The 17957-nt window shown below is 36.9% G+C and overlaps 1 protein-coding gene and 14 non-coding genes across 16 annotated transcripts in view; all 15 read right to left on the reverse strand.

Moving 5' to 3' along the window:
* The window catches only part of LOC138336315 (sodium-dependent proline transporter-like), a 30223-nt gene that overhangs the window by 999 nt on the left and 11267 nt on the right, over positions 1-17957 (reverse strand). For both annotated transcript variants that reach the window (XM_069285752.1, XM_069285751.1), the window contains exons 12-15: positions 2525-2624; positions 2180-2280; positions 1591-1764; positions 822-986 (exon numbers count right to left, since the gene is read on the reverse strand). In XM_069285752.1, coding sequence (XP_069141853.1) covers positions 822-986; positions 1591-1764; positions 2180-2280; positions 2525-2624 — 540 coding nt within the window. The remainder of the gene's footprint in view (positions 1-821; positions 987-1590; positions 1765-2179; positions 2281-2524; positions 2625-17957) is intronic.
* Trnam-cau (transfer RNA methionine (anticodon CAU)) lies at positions 4127-4218 on the reverse strand. The gene is given in 2 exon segments: positions 4127-4162; positions 4182-4218. It is a non-coding gene; the product is annotated as a tRNA-Met (tRNA).
* Trnam-cau (transfer RNA methionine (anticodon CAU)) lies at positions 5274-5365 on the reverse strand. Its single transcript is given in 2 exon segments — positions 5274-5309; positions 5329-5365. It is a non-coding gene; the product is annotated as a tRNA-Met (tRNA).
* Trnam-cau (transfer RNA methionine (anticodon CAU)) lies at positions 6083-6174 on the reverse strand. The gene is given in 2 exon segments: positions 6083-6118; positions 6138-6174. It is a non-coding gene; the product is annotated as a tRNA-Met (tRNA).
* On the reverse strand, positions 7228-7319 carry Trnam-cau (transfer RNA methionine (anticodon CAU)). The gene is given in 2 exon segments: positions 7228-7263; positions 7283-7319. It is a non-coding gene; the product is annotated as a tRNA-Met (tRNA).
* Trnam-cau (transfer RNA methionine (anticodon CAU)) lies at positions 7870-7961 on the reverse strand. Its single transcript is given in 2 exon segments — positions 7870-7905; positions 7925-7961. It is a non-coding gene; the product is annotated as a tRNA-Met (tRNA).
* Trnam-cau (transfer RNA methionine (anticodon CAU)) lies at positions 9017-9108 on the reverse strand. The gene is given in 2 exon segments: positions 9017-9052; positions 9072-9108. It is a non-coding gene; the product is annotated as a tRNA-Met (tRNA).
* Positions 9827-9918, reverse strand: Trnam-cau (transfer RNA methionine (anticodon CAU)). The gene is given in 2 exon segments: positions 9827-9862; positions 9882-9918. It is a non-coding gene; the product is annotated as a tRNA-Met (tRNA).
* Trnam-cau (transfer RNA methionine (anticodon CAU)) lies at positions 10966-11057 on the reverse strand. Its single transcript is given in 2 exon segments — positions 10966-11001; positions 11021-11057. It is a non-coding gene; the product is annotated as a tRNA-Met (tRNA).
* Trnam-cau (transfer RNA methionine (anticodon CAU)) lies at positions 12899-12990 on the reverse strand. Its single transcript is given in 2 exon segments — positions 12899-12934; positions 12954-12990. It is a non-coding gene; the product is annotated as a tRNA-Met (tRNA).
* On the reverse strand, positions 13709-13800 carry Trnam-cau (transfer RNA methionine (anticodon CAU)). The gene is given in 2 exon segments: positions 13709-13744; positions 13764-13800. It is a non-coding gene; the product is annotated as a tRNA-Met (tRNA).
* On the reverse strand, positions 14854-14945 carry Trnam-cau (transfer RNA methionine (anticodon CAU)). The gene is given in 2 exon segments: positions 14854-14889; positions 14909-14945. It is a non-coding gene; the product is annotated as a tRNA-Met (tRNA).
* Trnam-cau (transfer RNA methionine (anticodon CAU)) lies at positions 15663-15754 on the reverse strand. The gene is given in 2 exon segments: positions 15663-15698; positions 15718-15754. It is a non-coding gene; the product is annotated as a tRNA-Met (tRNA).
* On the reverse strand, positions 16810-16901 carry Trnam-cau (transfer RNA methionine (anticodon CAU)). The gene is given in 2 exon segments: positions 16810-16845; positions 16865-16901. It is a non-coding gene; the product is annotated as a tRNA-Met (tRNA).
* On the reverse strand, positions 17619-17710 carry Trnam-cau (transfer RNA methionine (anticodon CAU)). Its single transcript is given in 2 exon segments — positions 17619-17654; positions 17674-17710. It is a non-coding gene; the product is annotated as a tRNA-Met (tRNA).

A 17957-nucleotide genomic window follows, 5' to 3' on the forward strand; every position in this document is an offset into this window, starting at 1 on the left:
TTAATGTATATTCCATAGAAATGATTTTGATTTTACTTTGAATTTATTTTGGCCTTTTATTTTGGATTATTGATATACAGTATAACTTATCTAAACCGAACCCTGTATAAACAGGAAACTTGTCTATACCGATTAATTTGTTTGGTCCCGGCAAATTTCTTAATAAACTATAGTACCCAAACCTGCATAATCCGGAACCTGTATACTCTGAAAACCGGAACTGTCTAGGAAATGTTACTATACTTTTCTTTGTAAAATTAACTTGGGCGCCTAAGGGGATTTACCTGTACCGATATACTAAGGGCTTGATAGTGACAACTTTTCATTCGACGGTTTTGTTACATGTATATTGTATTTGTGAATACTTTTCACGGTCAATTCTAAAAAATAAATCATATACATAACTTCTGAGAGTTCATTTGAATGTAGCACACCGAGAGAAATGGATCGTACATGTACACCTCAGAAACCAAGAAAACGTAGGATGGAATTCTGTGTTCTACCGTGTACATATGTGATTATAAATGTTTGTGCTGTAATAAAAAAATATTCTGATGATTTCCATGTGAACATATTGTGATAAGGTTATATCCTCTATAAACCGATCACCTGTATAAACCGAACAAATCGACTGGTCCCGTTCACATCCGGTTTAGACAAGTTATACTGTACTAGGTTTATACCGTTTTTACCCCATCATAAAATGTCTGTACAAATAAAAAATTCATGACATCTTGGCTTAGGGCATGCCATAAGTTTCCAGAAGAAAAAGAAAAAAAATACCGAGGTTTTCAATATCCTCTTTATCAACCAGAACTTACCTGTAGGTTAGAAACGGAAGTTGTATAACCGTAGTTAACGAAAGACAATTCTTGTTTCTCCCGCTCCGGATCAATCACGAATCCATCAATATAGTCCACTAACTCTCGATGCTTTACCAATGCCGGACCCCAGTCACGTGACGGAGCTAGCAGCAGCTTGATTTTCTATGAGGATGGAAAAAAGTGATGACTATTATTTCACTGATGGCCAGAAATACTTAATGTTCTCAACGTCGACTCCATAGCTGCTTGTGAATAATTTAATTGCAGTATTACCAATGAGCATTTGTATTATTTAAGGAGTAACTTGAATAGATGTTTCATGTTATGGAGATATAACACAAAAATCTGAGTGTACCCTAAATAAACCGCCATATCTCCATAACATAAAAAATCTATTTAAATAATCCTTATAATTCAATTTAATTAAGATAATCTCTTCATTATTCAAAATTCATTTTGGGACTCTTTGTCTATGAAATCATTACGCCGTCATCTCAGCCAATCAGAAGCAACGTTACAAACGGCGACGCCATTCTTTCCTTTATTGGCTAATGAGGTAAATTTTGAAGCCGATGGAAATGCTCGTAACAAGCAAAATTGAATTAAAGAAAGATAATCAGACAAATCTCTTGATAATACTTCGTTGTTAACTATGACCTTTATAAGATTATCGTCCTTAAAGCAAATAAATTACTGTTATTTAACTCAATTGAATTGTTTACAGTCATTTGACCAATTGTTTTACATTATCGTGGAGTGTACGTACATTGATGAGTCCTTTCTCGTCATCCTCCTTTGAAACCTTATAGATGAAGACAATGGGAATGAAGATAATTGAGCAGATTGATAGGAGCCAGCCGAGCGCCTCGGCCCAGGGCGGATACACATAGGCATCGTATGTGATGGGGGAGTAGTCCACAAACGAGAACACTAGAATAAACTAGGGAGGGAAACAGAATAGCTACAGAATCAACATGGTTTAAATGGTTCCATATGTATATAATTGTTTTATTATGGCCATTACAAGGTACATATTTTGTTATAAGTACCTCAAATGAGACCAGTTAATGATGTGATATTCATATCTGGCATTAGGGAGCGAAGGGAACAAAAGGTAAGAATTAATAATTTTTTTGTAAGAATGAAAATTGTTAGCATAATAATTGTTAAGTAAAGTTAAGGTAAACTGCATATTTGATGCCAAGGTTAGTATATTAATTAAGGATTTGCAATTCAAATTAACGCAAAATTTAGAGAATCAAGGTGAAAGAAACATATGGAAACAATGTTAAAAGGACTTTTGGAGTCAATGGTAACTGGACAATGTATGTCATTGTGTAACATCATAAACTCACCACCATACCCGCCGGACTGATCCCTAGCCAGCAGATCTTCCACCATATAGACGGCCGGTAGCCCTGCATTACCGCTATATCACTAAAGAACCGGTTGATACCTATCACATTAAAGAAGAATTTATAGTAAAGGAAATGTAAAATATTATCTTATTTATATTCCTATTTAGAAAAAAACTGTACGAAAATCAAACGTTTTATATATCAGAGTTATCCAATCACGAGCGTACCTCCATCACGATAATGTAGCCAATGACCTAGATAGTAATTTGTCTGTATGGAGAAAGTTATACTTATGTTGCATGAAATATAATTTGTATTCAATCATCTAATTTCTAAACGTACCGTAGATAAAATTGATGACCATGACCTCTGTCAACCCGATGACCAAGAGTGACCATGATCCGACGTAGTGGTCAAGTAGTTGAAGCCAGTACATCCCACCCTGCAACACAAAACACCTAACATATACATCTGAATTACTTAAGTACTTAGTATTCTGGTTGTGTTTTATCGCACAAGTATCAGCCGCATAAAATGTGACATTTGTATGACGTCATGGAATTGGCAATGAAATGACATTAGGAAATTAAAGATAACGGAACTTTGTTTAGTTGGTTGGTTGGTTAATTCACGTCCTACTACCAGCCAGGGTCATGTAAGTACGATCTCCCATGTATGCGATGTGTTGCGTGTATTAAGTGCGGGCCTGTGTTTTAGGAGACAGCGGACACATTCGTGTTGTGTCGTCTTGTATAGTGGAACTCTTGACAAAAGATCATTATTCTACAATATCAGTGTAATAATATTTTGGTCTCAACATTATAGAAGATGATGTTTTAGACCATATAGACCTTGCAATCATTTCCAACAGGGACAGGTCCTTTCTTGATAAATAGTTGCTGACTTTTAGGATCTTATCTTTTCACTTCTTCCTAACCGACTTTATCTTTCCTAATGCCTCCCTTGGCACCGCCTCACATTTGGCCTAGAGTTGAGCGTTCGCCCCTGTGAGGAGGCTCTGGGTTCTGTCCCCTGGCCGAGACACACCAAAGTCTATAAAAGTGGTAGTTTCTGCTCCCGCTTAGCGTTCAGCATACAGGGAGTGGGACGACTGGTTCGCCGGTTGTCAGTATAACGTGACCGGGTGGGGTGTGTTGCTTGGTGTCTTCGGCGGCATGCTTCAGTGATATAGCACTATAAAAAGGGCAAAAGTTCCACTATACAAGAAGACACTACATGAATATACCGCAGTCTCCCAAAACACGCACCTCGCACAACATACACGCAACACACAGCATACATGGGGAGGCCGTCCTTACATGACCCTGGCTGTTAATAGGACGTTAATTTATCAAAACAACAAACAAACAAACAAAACTAATGCGCTATCGAGACCATGTGTACATATGTGTTAGTGGTGAAAACTACGTGTGCAACACGTTTTAGCACATTTTTGCTTTGAAAGTGCTTATGTAACTACAAATCAATTTAATGTATGACGCAGCTTATGACATCATGAAAAAGTCAATGCCATAATATCGCTGAGGATATCGAAATGACAGAACATTTTTGTTCCGTTACCTTTTTTTACAAGATCGGTGTAATATTATTTTGGTCTCAACACTATAGATTATATTTTAAACCATATGGACCAAATCAGACGTCCTTAGTTTTTATAGTATATTTGATGTGCATGTTAATTGCAAGAAAAACAATGGACATAAGATGGCATCCTGAAGAACTCCGCGTTATTACGACCTTGCAATCATTGTCAACAGGTACAAGTCTAACTCCATGAAAAGGTTTATAAGTCATAAATATTAGTACATGTTTAATGTATCAGGATAAGAAAAATAAAACAAATTAAAGATGGTAAACAATAGAAAAAGAACACGATGTTAGGTCAAGTAGTACATAAGCCGGAAATATGTCAACAAAAGTAAATGCCCCGGGTGAGGATCGAACTCACGACCTTCAGATCGCTCTGTATATGTGTGATTATGAGACTGACGCGCTACCTACTGCGCTACCGAGGCCATGTGTGCATATGTGTTAGTGGTGAAAATTACGTGTGCAACACGTTTTAGCATACATATTATTCTGAAAGGGCTAATGCAACTACAAATCAATCGACTGTAAAATGTATGACGCAACTTATGACATCATGAGAAAGTCAATGACATAATATCGCTGAGGATTTCGAAATGACAGCTCATTTTTGTTCTATTATCTTATTCTACAAGATCGGTTTAACATTATTTTGACCTCAACATTATAGAAGATTATAATGTAGACCAAATAGATAGAATCGAATGTCCTTAAGTTTGTAGGTTATATTTATTATCTTTGTCGGATGTTGAAAAGATTATTTGATATGTATACTAATTAGAAAAACTATGGCCAAAAAACGGTACCCGGAAGTACTCAGTATTTCACCAATGGATTTAATAAGAGCATAATCGACTCTGTTATGACGTCACTCAAGGAATTTCTATAAATGGAAACACCGAGTCGATATGCTATATATGGTACATGTACCATCACATGACTATGTGTAAGCCAATATAATAGTTAGGAATGCATGTCCTTTGAATAATACTATCTCACTGAAACATGCTGTCAAAGATATCGAAAGGCATACACCCAACGGTGACATTATATGGACAACGGCAAACAAGTCGTCCCATTTCCTTGATGCTGAAGTTTAACAGAGACAGAAACAACACATTCATATAGCAATTGCTTTATCTTGATCATGTTGCAGAACCGAGATCCTTCATCACATGGACGGGTGATCAAGCCAAGGTCAAAAGTGAGTATGCTTCAGGTAGAGACGGCTAGAAGAGGACAGACAGATAGGAAGAAGAGAAAACACACAAAAAAATCCGAAATTTGGTCTCCTTTTACGATCATGCAATGAGTTAGGTACAGGTGTAACGCCGTTGAAAGGTTCATTCTTGATAAGTACATGTAAGTGTATGTAAATTGTATGAAGAGATAAGAAAAATAGAAATGAAAAGATGCTAACCAATAGAGAAATGACGTGATCATAGATCAAGTACATTAGTCGGAAATAAGTCAAAAAAGCAAATGCCCCGGGTGAGGATCGAACTCACGACCTTCAGATCGCTCTGTATATGTGTGATTATGAGACTGACGCGCTACCTACTGCGCTACCGAGGCCATGTGTACATATGTGTTAGTGGTGAAAACTACGTGTACAACACGTTTTAGCACACATTTTGCTTTGAAAGGGTTTATGTAAATTCAAATCAATTTAATGTATGACGCAGCTCATGACACCATGAAAAAGTCAATGCCATAATATCGCTGAGGATATCGAAATGACAGAACATTTTTGTTCCGTTACCTTTTTCTACAAGATGGGTGTAATATTACTTTGGTCTCAACACTATAGATTATATTTTAAACCATATGGACCAAATCAGACGTCCTTAGTTTTTATAGTATATTTGATGTGCATGATAATTGCAAGAAAAACAATGGACATAAGATGGCATCCTGAAGAACTCCGCGTTATTACGACCTTGCAATCATTGTCAACAGGTATAAGTCTAACTCCATGAAAAGGTTTATAAGTCATAAATATTAGTACATGTTTAATGTATCAGGATAAGAAAAATAAAACAAATTAAAGATGGTAACAGTTCCACTATACAAGAAGACACAACACGAACATACCGCAGTCTCCCAGTACACTCACCTCGCACAACATACACGCAATACACCGCATACATGGGAGGCCGTCCTTACATGACCATAGCTGTTAATAGGACGTTAATAAATCGAACAAACAAACAAAAGATGGTAAACAATAGAAAAAGAATACGATGTTAGGTCAAGTAGTACATAAGCCGGAAATATGTCAACAAAAGTAAATGCCCCGGGTGAGGATCGAACTCACGACCTTCAGATCGCTCTGTATATGTGTGATTATGAGACTGACGCGCTACCTACTGCGCTACCGAGGCCATGTGTGCATATGTGTTAGTGGTGAAAATTACGTGTGCAACACGTTTTAGCATACATATTATTCTGAAAGGGCTAATGCAACTACAAATCAATCGACTGTAAAATGTATGACGCAACTCATGGCATCATGAGAAAGTCAATGACATAATATCGCTGAGGATTTCGAAATGACAGCTCATTTTTGTTCTATTATCTTATTCTACAAGATCGGTTTAACATTATTTTGACCTCAACATTATAGAAGATTATAATGTAGACCAAATAGATAGAATCGAATGTCCTTAAGTTTGTAGGTTATATTTATTATCTTTGTCGGATGTTGAAAAGAGTTTTTGATATGTATACTAATTAGAAAAACTATGGCCAAAAAACGGTACCCGGAAGTACTCAGTATTTCACCAATGGATTTAATAAGCGCAAAATCGACTCTGTTATGACGTCACTCAAGGAATTTCTATAAATGGAAACACCGAGTCGATATGCTATATATGGTACATGTACCGTCACATGACTATGTGTAAACCAATATAATAGTTAGGAATGCATGTCCTTTGAATAATACTATCTCACTGAAACATGCTGCCAAAGATATCGAAAGGCATACACCCACCGGTGACATTATATGGACAACGGCAAACAAGTCGTCCCATTTCCTTGATGCTGAAGTTTAACAGAGACAGAAACAACACATTCATATAGCAATTGCTTTATCTTGATCATGTTGCAGAACCGAGATCCTTCATCACATGGACGGGTGATCAAGCCAAGGTCAAAAGTGAGTCTGCTTCAGGTAGAGACGGCTAGAAGAGGACAGACAGATAGGAAGAAGAGAAAACACAAAAAAATCCGAAATTTGGTCTCCTTTTACGATCATGCAATGAGTTAGGTACAGGTGTAACGCCGTTGAAAGGTCCATTCTTGATAAGTACATGTAAGTGTATGTAAATTGTATGAAGAGATAAGAAAAATAGAAATGAAAAGATGCTAACCAATAGAGAAATGACGTGATCATAGATCAAGTACATTAGTCGGAAATAAGTCAAAAAAGCAAATGCCCCGGGTGAGGATCGAACTCACGACCTTCAGATCGCTCTGTATATGTGTGATTATGAGACTGACGCGCTACCTACTGCGCTACCGAGGCCATGTGTACATATGTGTTAGTGGTGAAAACTACGTGTACAACACGTTTTAGCACACATTTTGCTTTGAAAGGGTTTATGTAAATTCAAATCAATTTAATGTATGACGCAGCTTATGACATCATGAAAAAGTCAATGCCATAATATCGCTGAGGATATCGAAATGACAGAACATTTTTGTTCCGTTACCTTTTTCTACAAGATGGGTGTAATATTACTTTGGTCTCAACACTATAGATTATATTTTAAACCATATGGACCAAATCAGACATCCTTAGTTTTTATAGTATATTTGATGTGCATGTTAATTGCAAGAAAAACAATGGACATAAGATGGCATCCTGAAGAACTCCGCGTTATTACGACCTTGCAATCATTGTCAACAGGTACAAGTCTAACTCCATGAAAAGGTTTATAAGTCATAAATATTAGTACATGTTTAATGTATCAGGATAAGAAAAATAAAACAAATTAAAGATGGTAAACAATAGAAAAAGAACACGATGTTAGGTCAAGTAGTACATAAGTCGGAAATATGTCAACAAAAGTAAATGCCCCGGGTGAGGATCGAACTCACGACCTTCAGATCGCTCTGTATATGTGTGATTATGAGACTGACGCGCTACCTACTGCGCTACCGAGGCCATGTGTACATATGTGTTAGTGGTGAAAATTACGTGTGCAACACGTTTTAGCATACATATTATTCTGAAAGGGCTAATGCAACTACAAATCAATCGACTGTAAAATGTATGACGCAACTCATGGCATCATGAGAAAGTCAATGACATAATATCGCTGAGGATTTCGAAATGACAGCTCATTTTTTGTTCTATTATCTTATTCTACAAGATCGGTTTAACATTATTTTGACCTCAACATTATAGAAGATTATAATGTAGACCAAATAGATAGAATCGAATGTCCTTAAGTTTGTAGGTTATATTTATTATCTTTGTCGGATGTTGAAAAGATTATTTGATATGTATACTAATTAGAAAAACTATGGCCAAAAAACGGTACCCGGAAGTACTCAGTATTTCACCAATGGATTTAATAAGAGCAAAATCGACTCTGTTATGACGTCACTCAAGGAATTTCTATAAATGGAAACACCGAGTGGATATGCTATATATGGTACATGTAGCATCACATGACTATGTGTAAGCCAATATAATAGTTAGGAATGCATGTCCTTTGAATAATACTATCTCACTGAAACATGCTGCCAAAGATATCGAAAGGCATACACCCACCGGTGACATTATATGGACAACGGCAAACAAGTCGTCCCATTTCCTTGATGCTGAAGTTTAACAGAGACAGAAACAACACATTCATATAGCAATTGCTTTATCTTGATCATGTTGCAGAACCGAGATCCTTCATCACATGGACGGGTGATCAAGCCAAGGTCAAAAGTGAGTATGCTTCAGGTAGAGACGGCTAGAAGAGGACAGACAGATAGGAAGAAGAGAAAACACAAAAAAAATCCGAAATTTGGTCTCCTTTTACGATCATGCAATGAGTTAGGTACAGGTGTAACGCCGTTGAAAGGTCCATTCTTGATAAGTACATGTAAGTGTATGTAAATTGTATGAAGAGATAAGAAAAATAGAAATGAAAAGATGCTAACCAATAGAGAAATGACGTGATCATAGATCAAGTACATTAGTCGGAAATAAGTCAAAAAAGCAAATGCCCCGGGTGAGGATCGAACTCACGACCTTCAGATCGCTCTGTATATGTGTGATTATGAGACTGACGCGCTACCTACTGCGCTACCGAGGCCATGTGTACATATGTGTTAGTGGTGAAAACTACGTGTACAACACGTTTTAGCACACATTTTGCTTTGAAAGGGTTTATGTAAATTCAAATCAATTAAATGTATGACGCAGCTTATGACACCATGAAAAAGTCAATGCCATAATATCGCTGAGGATATCGAAATGACAGAACATTTTTGTTCCGTTACCTTTTTCTACAAGATGGGTGTAATATTATTTTGGTCTCAACACTATAGATTATATTTTAAACCATATGGACCAAATCAGACGTCCTTAGTTTTTATAGTATATTTGATGTGCATGTTAATTGCAAGAAAAACAATGGACATAAGATGGCATCCTGAAGAACTCCGCGTTATTACGACCTTGCAATCATTGTCAACAGGTATAAGTCTAACTCCATGAAAAGGTTTATAAGTCATAAATATTAGTACATGTTTAATGTATCAGGATAAGAAAAATAAAACAAATTAAAGATGGTAACAGTTCCACTATACAAGAAGACACAACACGAACATACCGCAGTCTCCCAGTACACTCACCTCGCACAACATACACGCAATACACCGCATACATGGGAGGCCGTCCTTACATGACCATAGCTGTTAATAGGACGTTAATAAATCAAACAAACAAACAAAAGATGGTAAAAAAATAGAAAAAGAATACGATGTTAGGTCAAGTAGTACATAAGCCGGAAATATGTCAACAAAAGTAAATGCCCCGGGTGAGGATCGAACTCACGACCTTCAGATCGCTCTGTATATGTGTGATTATGAGACTGACGCGCTACCTACTGCGCTACCGAGGCCATGTGTGCATATGTGTTAGTGGTGAAAATTACGTGTGCAACACGTTTTAGCATACATATTATTCTGAAAGGGCTAATGCAACTACAAATCAATCGACTGTAAAATGTATGACGCAACTTATGACATCATGAGAAAGTCAATGACATAATATCGCAGAGGATTTCGAAATCATTTTTGTTCTATTGTCTTATTCTACAAGATCGGTTTAACATTATTTTGACCTCAACATTATAGAAGATTATAATGTAGACCAAATAGATAGAATCGAATGTCCTTAAGTTTGTAGGTTATATTTATTATCTTTGTCGGATGTTGAAAAGATTATTTGATATGTATACTAATTAGAAAAACTATGGCCAAAAAAACGGTACCCGGAAGTACTCAGTATTTCACCAATGGATTTAATAAGAGCAAAATCGACTCTGTTATGACGTCACTCAAGGAATTTCTATAAATGGAAACACCGAGTGGATATGCTATATATGGTACATGTAGCATCACATGACTATGTGTAAGCAAATATAATAGTTAGGAATGCATGTCCTTTGAATAATACTATCTCACTGAAACATGCTGTCAAAGATATCGAAAGGCATACACCCAACGGTGACATTATATGGACAACGGCAAACAAGTTGTCCCATTTCCTTGATGCTGAAGTTTAACAGAGACAGAAACAACACATTCATATAGCAATTGCTTTATCTTGATCATGTTGCAGAACCGAGATCCTTCATCACATGGACGGGTGATCAAGCCAAGGTCAAAAGTGAGTCTGCTTCAGGTAGAGACGGCTAGAAGAGGACAGACAGATAGGAAGAAGAGAAAACACAAAAAAAATCCGAAATTTGGTCTCCTTTTACGATCATGCAATGAGTTAGGTACAGGTGTAACGCCGTTGAAAGGTCCATTCTTGATAAGTACATGTAAGTGTATTTAAATTTATGAAGAGATAAGAAAAATAGAAATGAAAAGATGCTAACCAATAGAGAAATGACGTGATCATAGATCAAGTACATTAGTCGGAAATAAGTCAAAAAAGCAAATGCCCCGGGTGAGGATCGAACTCACGACCTTCAGATCGCTCTGTATATGTGTGATTATGAGACTGACGCGCTACCTACTGCGCTACCGAGGCCATGTGTACATATGTGTTAGTGGTGAAAACTACGTGTACAACACGTTTTAGCACACATTTTGCTTTGAAAGGGTTTATGTAAATTCAAATCAATTTAATGTATGACGCAGCTCATGACACCATGAAAAAGTCAATGCCATAATATCGCTGAGGATATCGAAATGACAGAACATTTTTGTTCCGTTACCTTTTTCTACAAGATGGGTGTAATATTACTTTGGTCTCAACACTATAGATTATATTTTAAAAACCATATGGACCAAATCAGACGTCCTTAGTTTTTATAGTATATTTGATGTGCATGATAATTGCAAGAAAAACAATGGACATAAGATGGCATCCTGAAGAACTCCGCGTTATTACGACCTTGCAATCATTGTCAACAGGTACAAGTCTAACTCCATGAAAAGGTTTATAAGTCATAAATATTAGTACATGTTTAATGTATCAGGATAAGAAAAATAAAACAAATTAAAGATGGTAACAGTTCCACTATACAAGAGACACAACACGAACATACCGCAGTCTCCCAGTACACTCACCTCGCACAACATACACGCAATACACCGCATACATGGGAGGCCGTCCTTACATGACCATAGCTGTTATAGGACGTTAATAAATAACAAAAAGAACACGATGTTAGGTCAAGTAGTAAAAAAGTACGGAAATATGTCAACAAAAGTAAAGTAATGCCCGGGTGAGGATCGAACTCACAACCTTCAGATCGCTCTGTATATGTGTGATTATGAGACTGACGCGCTACCTACTGCGCTACCGAGGCCATGTGTGCATATGTGTGTTAGTGGTGAAAATTACGTGTGCAACACGTTTTAGCATACATATTATTCTGAAAGGGCTAATGCAACTACAAATCAATCGACTGTAAAATGTATGACGCAACTCATGGCATCATGAGAAAGTCAATGACATAATATCGCTGAGGATTTCGAAATGACAGCTCATTTTTGTTCTATTATCTTATTCTACAAGATCGGTTTAACATTATTTTGACCTCAACATTATAGAAGATTATAATGTAGACCAAATAGATAGAATCGAATGTCCTTAAGTTTGTAGGTTATATTTATTATCTTTGTCGGATGTTGAAAAGAGTTTTTGATATGCATACTAATTAGAAAAACTATGGCCAAAAAACGGTACCCTGAAGTACTCAGTATTTGACCAATGGATTTAATTAGCGCAAAATCGACTCTGTTATGACGTCACTCAAGGAATTTCTATAAATGGAAACACCGAGTCGATATGCTATATATGGTACATGTACCATCACATGACTATGTATAAGCAAATATAATAGTTAGGAATGCATGTCCTTTGAATAATACTATCTCACTGAAACATGCTGCCAAAGATATCGAAAGGCATACACCCACCGGTGACATTATATGGACAACGGCAAACAAGTCGTCCCATTTCCTTGATGCTGAAGTTTAACAGAGACAGAAACAACACATTCATATAGCAATTGCTTTATCTTGATCATGTTGCAGAACCGAGATCCTTCATCACATGGACGGGTGATCAAGCCAAGGTCAAAAGTGAGTCTGCTTCAGGTAGAGACGGCTAGAAGAGGACAGACAGATAGGAAGAAGAGAAAACACACAAAAAAATCCGAAATTTGGTCTCCTTTTACGATCATGCAATGAGTTAGGTACAGGTGTAACGCCGTTGAAAGGTTCATTCTTGATAAGTACATGTAAGTGTATGTTAATTGTATGAAGAGATAAGAAAAATAGAAATGAAAAGATGCTAACCAATAGAGAAATGACGTGATCATAGATCAAGTACATTAGTCGGAAATAAGTCAAAAAAGCAAATGCCCCGGGTGAGGATCGAACTCACGACCTTCAGATCGCTCTGTATATGTGTGATTATGAGACTGACGCGCTACCTACTGCGCTACCGAGGCCATGTGTACATATGTGTTAGTGGTGAAAACTACGTGTACAACACGTTTTAGCACACATTTTGCTTTGAAAGGGTTTATGTAAATTCAAATCAATTTAATGTATGACGCAGCTCATGACACCATGAAAAAGTCAATGCCATAATATCGCTGAGGATATCGAAATGACAGAACATTTTTGTTCCGTTACCTTTTTCTACAAGATGGGTGTAATATTACTTTGGTCTCAACACTATAGATTATATTTTAAAACCATATGGACCAAATCAGACATCCTTAGTTTTTATAGTATATTTGATGTGCATGATAATTGCAAGAAAAACAATGGACATAAGATGGCATCCTGAAGAACTCCGCGTTATTACGACCTTGCAATCATTGTCAACAGGTATAAGTCTAACTCCATGAAAAGGTTTATAAGTCATAAATATTAGTACATGTTTAATGTATCAGGATAAGAAAAATAAATCAAATTAAAGATGGTAACAGTTCCACTATACAAGAAGACACAACACGAACATACCGCAGTCTCCCAGTACACTCACCTCGCACAACATACACGCAATACACCGCATACATGGGAGGCCGTCCTTACATGACCATAGCTGTTAATAGGACGTTAATAAATCGAACAAACAAACAAAAGATGGTAAACAATAGAAAAAGAACACGATGTTAGGTCAAGTAGTACATAAGCCGGAAATATGTCAACAAAAGTAAATGCCCCGGGTGAGGATCGAACTCACGACCTTCAGATCGCTCTGTATATGTGTGATTATGAGACTGACGCGCTACCTACTGCGCTACCGAGGCCATGTGTGCATATGTGTTAGTGGTGAAAATTACGTGTGCAACACGTTTTAGCATACATATTATTCTGAAAGGGCTAATGCAACTACAAATCAATCGACTGTAAAATGTATGACGCAACTTATGGCATCATGAGAAAGTCAATGACATAATATCGCTGAGGATTTCGAAATGACAGCTCATTTTTGTTCTATTATCTTATTCTACAAGATCGGTTTAACATTATTTTGACCTCAACATTATAGAAGATTATAATGTAGACCAAATAGATAGAATCGAATGTCCTTAAGTTTGTAGGTTATATTTATTATCTTTGTCGGATGTTGAAAAGAGTTTTTGATATGCATACTAATTAGAAAAACTATGGCCAAAAAACGGTACCCTGAAGTACTCAGTATTTGACCAATGGATTTAATTAGCGCAAAATCGACTCTGTTATGACGTCACTCAAGGAATTTCTATAAATGGAAACACCGAGTCGATATGCTATATATGGTACATGTACCATCACATGACTATGTATAAGCCAATATAATAGTTAGGAATGCATGTCCTTTGAATAATACTATCTCACTGAAACATGCTGCCAAAGATATCGAAAGGCATACACCCACCGGTGACATTATATGGACAACGGCAAACAAGTCGTCCCATTTCCTTGATGCTGAAGTTTAACAGAGACAGAAACAACACATTCATATAGCAATTGCTTTATCTTGATCATGTTGCAGAACCGAGATCCTTCATCACATGGACGGGTGATCAAGCCAAGGTCAAAAGTGAGTCTGCTTCAGGTAGAGACGGCTAGAAGAGGACAGACAGATAGGAAGAAGAGAAAACAAAAAAAAATCCGAAATTTGGTCTCCTTTTACGATCATGCAATGACTTAGGTACAGGTGTAACGCCATTGAAAGGTCCATTCTTGATAAGTACATGTAAGTGTATGTTAATTGTATGAAGAGATAAGAAAAATAGAAATGAAAAGATGCTAACCAATAGAGAAATGACGTGATCATAGATCAAGTACATTAGTCGGAAATAAGTCAAAAAAGCAAATGCCCCGGGTGAGGATCGAACTCACGACCTTCAGATCGCTCTGTATATGTGTGATTATGAGACTGACGCGCTACCTACTGCGCTACCGAGGCCATGTGTACATATGTGTTAGTGGTGAAAACTACGTGTACAACACGTTTTAGCACACATTTTGCTTTGAAAGGGTTTATGTAAATTCAAATCAATTTAATGTATGACGCAGCTCATGACACCATGAAAAAGTCAATGCCATAATATCGCTGAGGATATCGAAATGACAGAACATTTTTGTTCCGTTACCTTTTTCTACAAGATGGGTGTAATATTACTTTGGTCTCAACACTATAGATTATATTTTAAACCATATGGACCAAATCAGACGTCCTTAGTTTTTATAGTATATTTGATGTGCATGATAATTGCAAGAAAAACAATGGACATAAGATGGCATCCTGAAGAACTCCGCGTTATTACGACCTTGCAATCATTGTCAACAGGTATAAGTCTAACTCCATGAAAAGGTTTATAAGTCATAAATATTAGTACATGTTTAATGTATCAGGATAAGAAAAATAAAACAAATTAAAGATGGTAACAGTTCCACTATACAAGAAGACACAACACGAACATACCGCAGTCTCCCAGTACACTCACCTCGCACAACATACACGCAATACACCGCATACATGGGAGGCCGTCCTTACATGACCATAGCTGTTAATAGGACGTTAATAAATCGAACAAACAAACAAAAGATGGTAAACAATAGAAAAAGAATACGATGTTAGGTCAAGTAGTACATAAGCCGGAAATATGTCAACAAAAGTAAATGCCCCGGGTGAGGATCGAACTCACGACCTTCAGATCGCTCTGTATATGTGTGATTATGAGACTGACGCGCTACCTACTGCGCTACCGAGGCCATGTGTACATATGTGTTAGTGGTGAAAACTACGTGTGCAACACGTTTTAGCATACATATTATTCTGAAAGGGCTAATGCAACTACAAATCAATCGACTGTAAAATGTATGACGCAACTCATGGCATCATGAGAAAGTCAATGACATAATATCGCTGAGGATTTCGAAATGACAGCTCATTTTTGTTCTATTATCTTATTCTACAAGATCGGTTTAACATTATTTTGACCTCAACATTATAGAAGATTATAATGTAGACCAAATAGATAGAATCGAATGTCCTTAAGTTTGTAGGTTATATTTATTATCTTTGTCGGATGTTGAAAAGAGTTTTTGATATGCATACTAATTAGAAAAACTATGGCCAAAAAACGGTACCCTGAAGTACTCAGTATTTGACCAATGGATTTAATTAGCGCAAAATCGACTCTGTTATGACGTCACTCAAGGAATTTCTATAAATGGAAACACCGAGTCGATATGCTATATATGGTACATGTACCATCACATGACTATGTATAAGCCAATATAATAGTTAGGAATGCATGTCCTTTGAATAATACTATCTCACTGAAACATGCTGCCAAAGATATCGAAAGGCATACACCCACCGGTGACATTATATGGACAACGGCAAACAAGTCGTCCCATTTCCTTGATGCTGAAGTTTAACAGAGACAGAAACAACACATTCATATAGCAATTGCTTTATCTTGATCATGTTGCAGAACCGAGATCCTTCATCACATGGACGGGTGATCAAGCCAAGGTCAAAAGTGAGTCTGCTTCAGGTAGAGACGGCTAGAAGAGGACAGACAGATAGGAAGAAGAGAAAACACACAAAAAAATCCGAAATTTGGTCTCCTTTTACGATCATGCAATGAGTTAGGTACAGGTGTAACGCCGTTGAAAGGTTCATTCTTGATAAGTACATGTAAGTGTATGTTAATTGTATGAAGAGATAAGAAAAATAGAAATGAAAAGATGCTAACCAATAGAGAAATGACGTGATCATAGATCAAGTACATTAGTCGGAAATAAGTCAAAAAAGCAAATGCCCCGGGTGAGGATCGAACTCACGACCTTCAGATCGCTCTGTATATGTGTGATTATGAGACTGACGCGCTACCTACTGCGCTACCGAGGCCATGTGTACATATGTGTTAGTGGTGAAAACTACGTGTACAACACGTTTTAGCACACATTTTGCTTTGAAAGGGTTTATGTAAATTCAAATCAATTTAATGTATGACGCAGCTCATGACACCATGAAAAAGTCAATGCCATAATATCGCTGAGGATATCGAAATGACAGAACATTTTTGTTCCGTTACCTTTTTCTACAAGATGGGTGTAATATTATTTTGGTCTCAACACTATAGATTATATTTTAAACCATATGGACCAAATCAGACGTCCTTAGTTTTTATAGTATATTTGATGTGCATGATAATTGCAAGAAAAACAATGGACATAAGATGGCATCCTGAAGAACTCCGCGTTATTACGACCTTGCAATCATTGTCAACAGGTATAAGTCTAACTCCATGAAAAGGTTTATAAGTCATAAATATTAGTACATGTTTAATGTATCAGGATAAGAAAAATAAAACAAATTAAAGATGGTAACAGTTCCACTATACAAGAAGACACAACACGAACATACCGCAGTCTCCCAGTACACTCACCTCGCACAACATACACGCAATACACCGCATACATGGGAGGCCGTCCTTACATGACCATAGCTGTTAATAGGACGTTAATAAATCGAACAAACAAACAAAAGATGGTAAACAATAGAAAAAGAACACGATGTTAGGTCAAGTAGTACATAAGCCGGAAATATGTCAACAAAAGTAAATGCCCCGGGTGAGGATCGAACTCACGACCTTCAGATCGCTCTGTATATGTGTGATTATGAGACTGACGCGCTACCTACTGCGCTACCGAGGCCATGTGTGCATATGTGTTAGTGGTGAAAATTACGTGTGCAACACGTTTTTAGCATACATATTATTCTGAAAGGGCTAATGCAACTACAAATCAATCGACTGTAAAATGTATGACGCAACTCATGGCATCATGAGAAAGTCAATGACATAATATCGCTGAGGATTTCGAAATGACAGCTCATTTTTGTTCTATTATCTTATTCTACAAGATCGGTTTAACATTATTTTGACCTCAACATTATAGAAGA

Source organism: Argopecten irradians, chromosome 12 (assembly GCF_041381155.1).
Source record: "Argopecten irradians isolate NY chromosome 12, Ai_NY, whole genome shotgun sequence".
Taxonomy (NCBI): domain Eukaryota; kingdom Metazoa; phylum Mollusca; class Bivalvia; order Pectinida; family Pectinidae; genus Argopecten; species Argopecten irradians.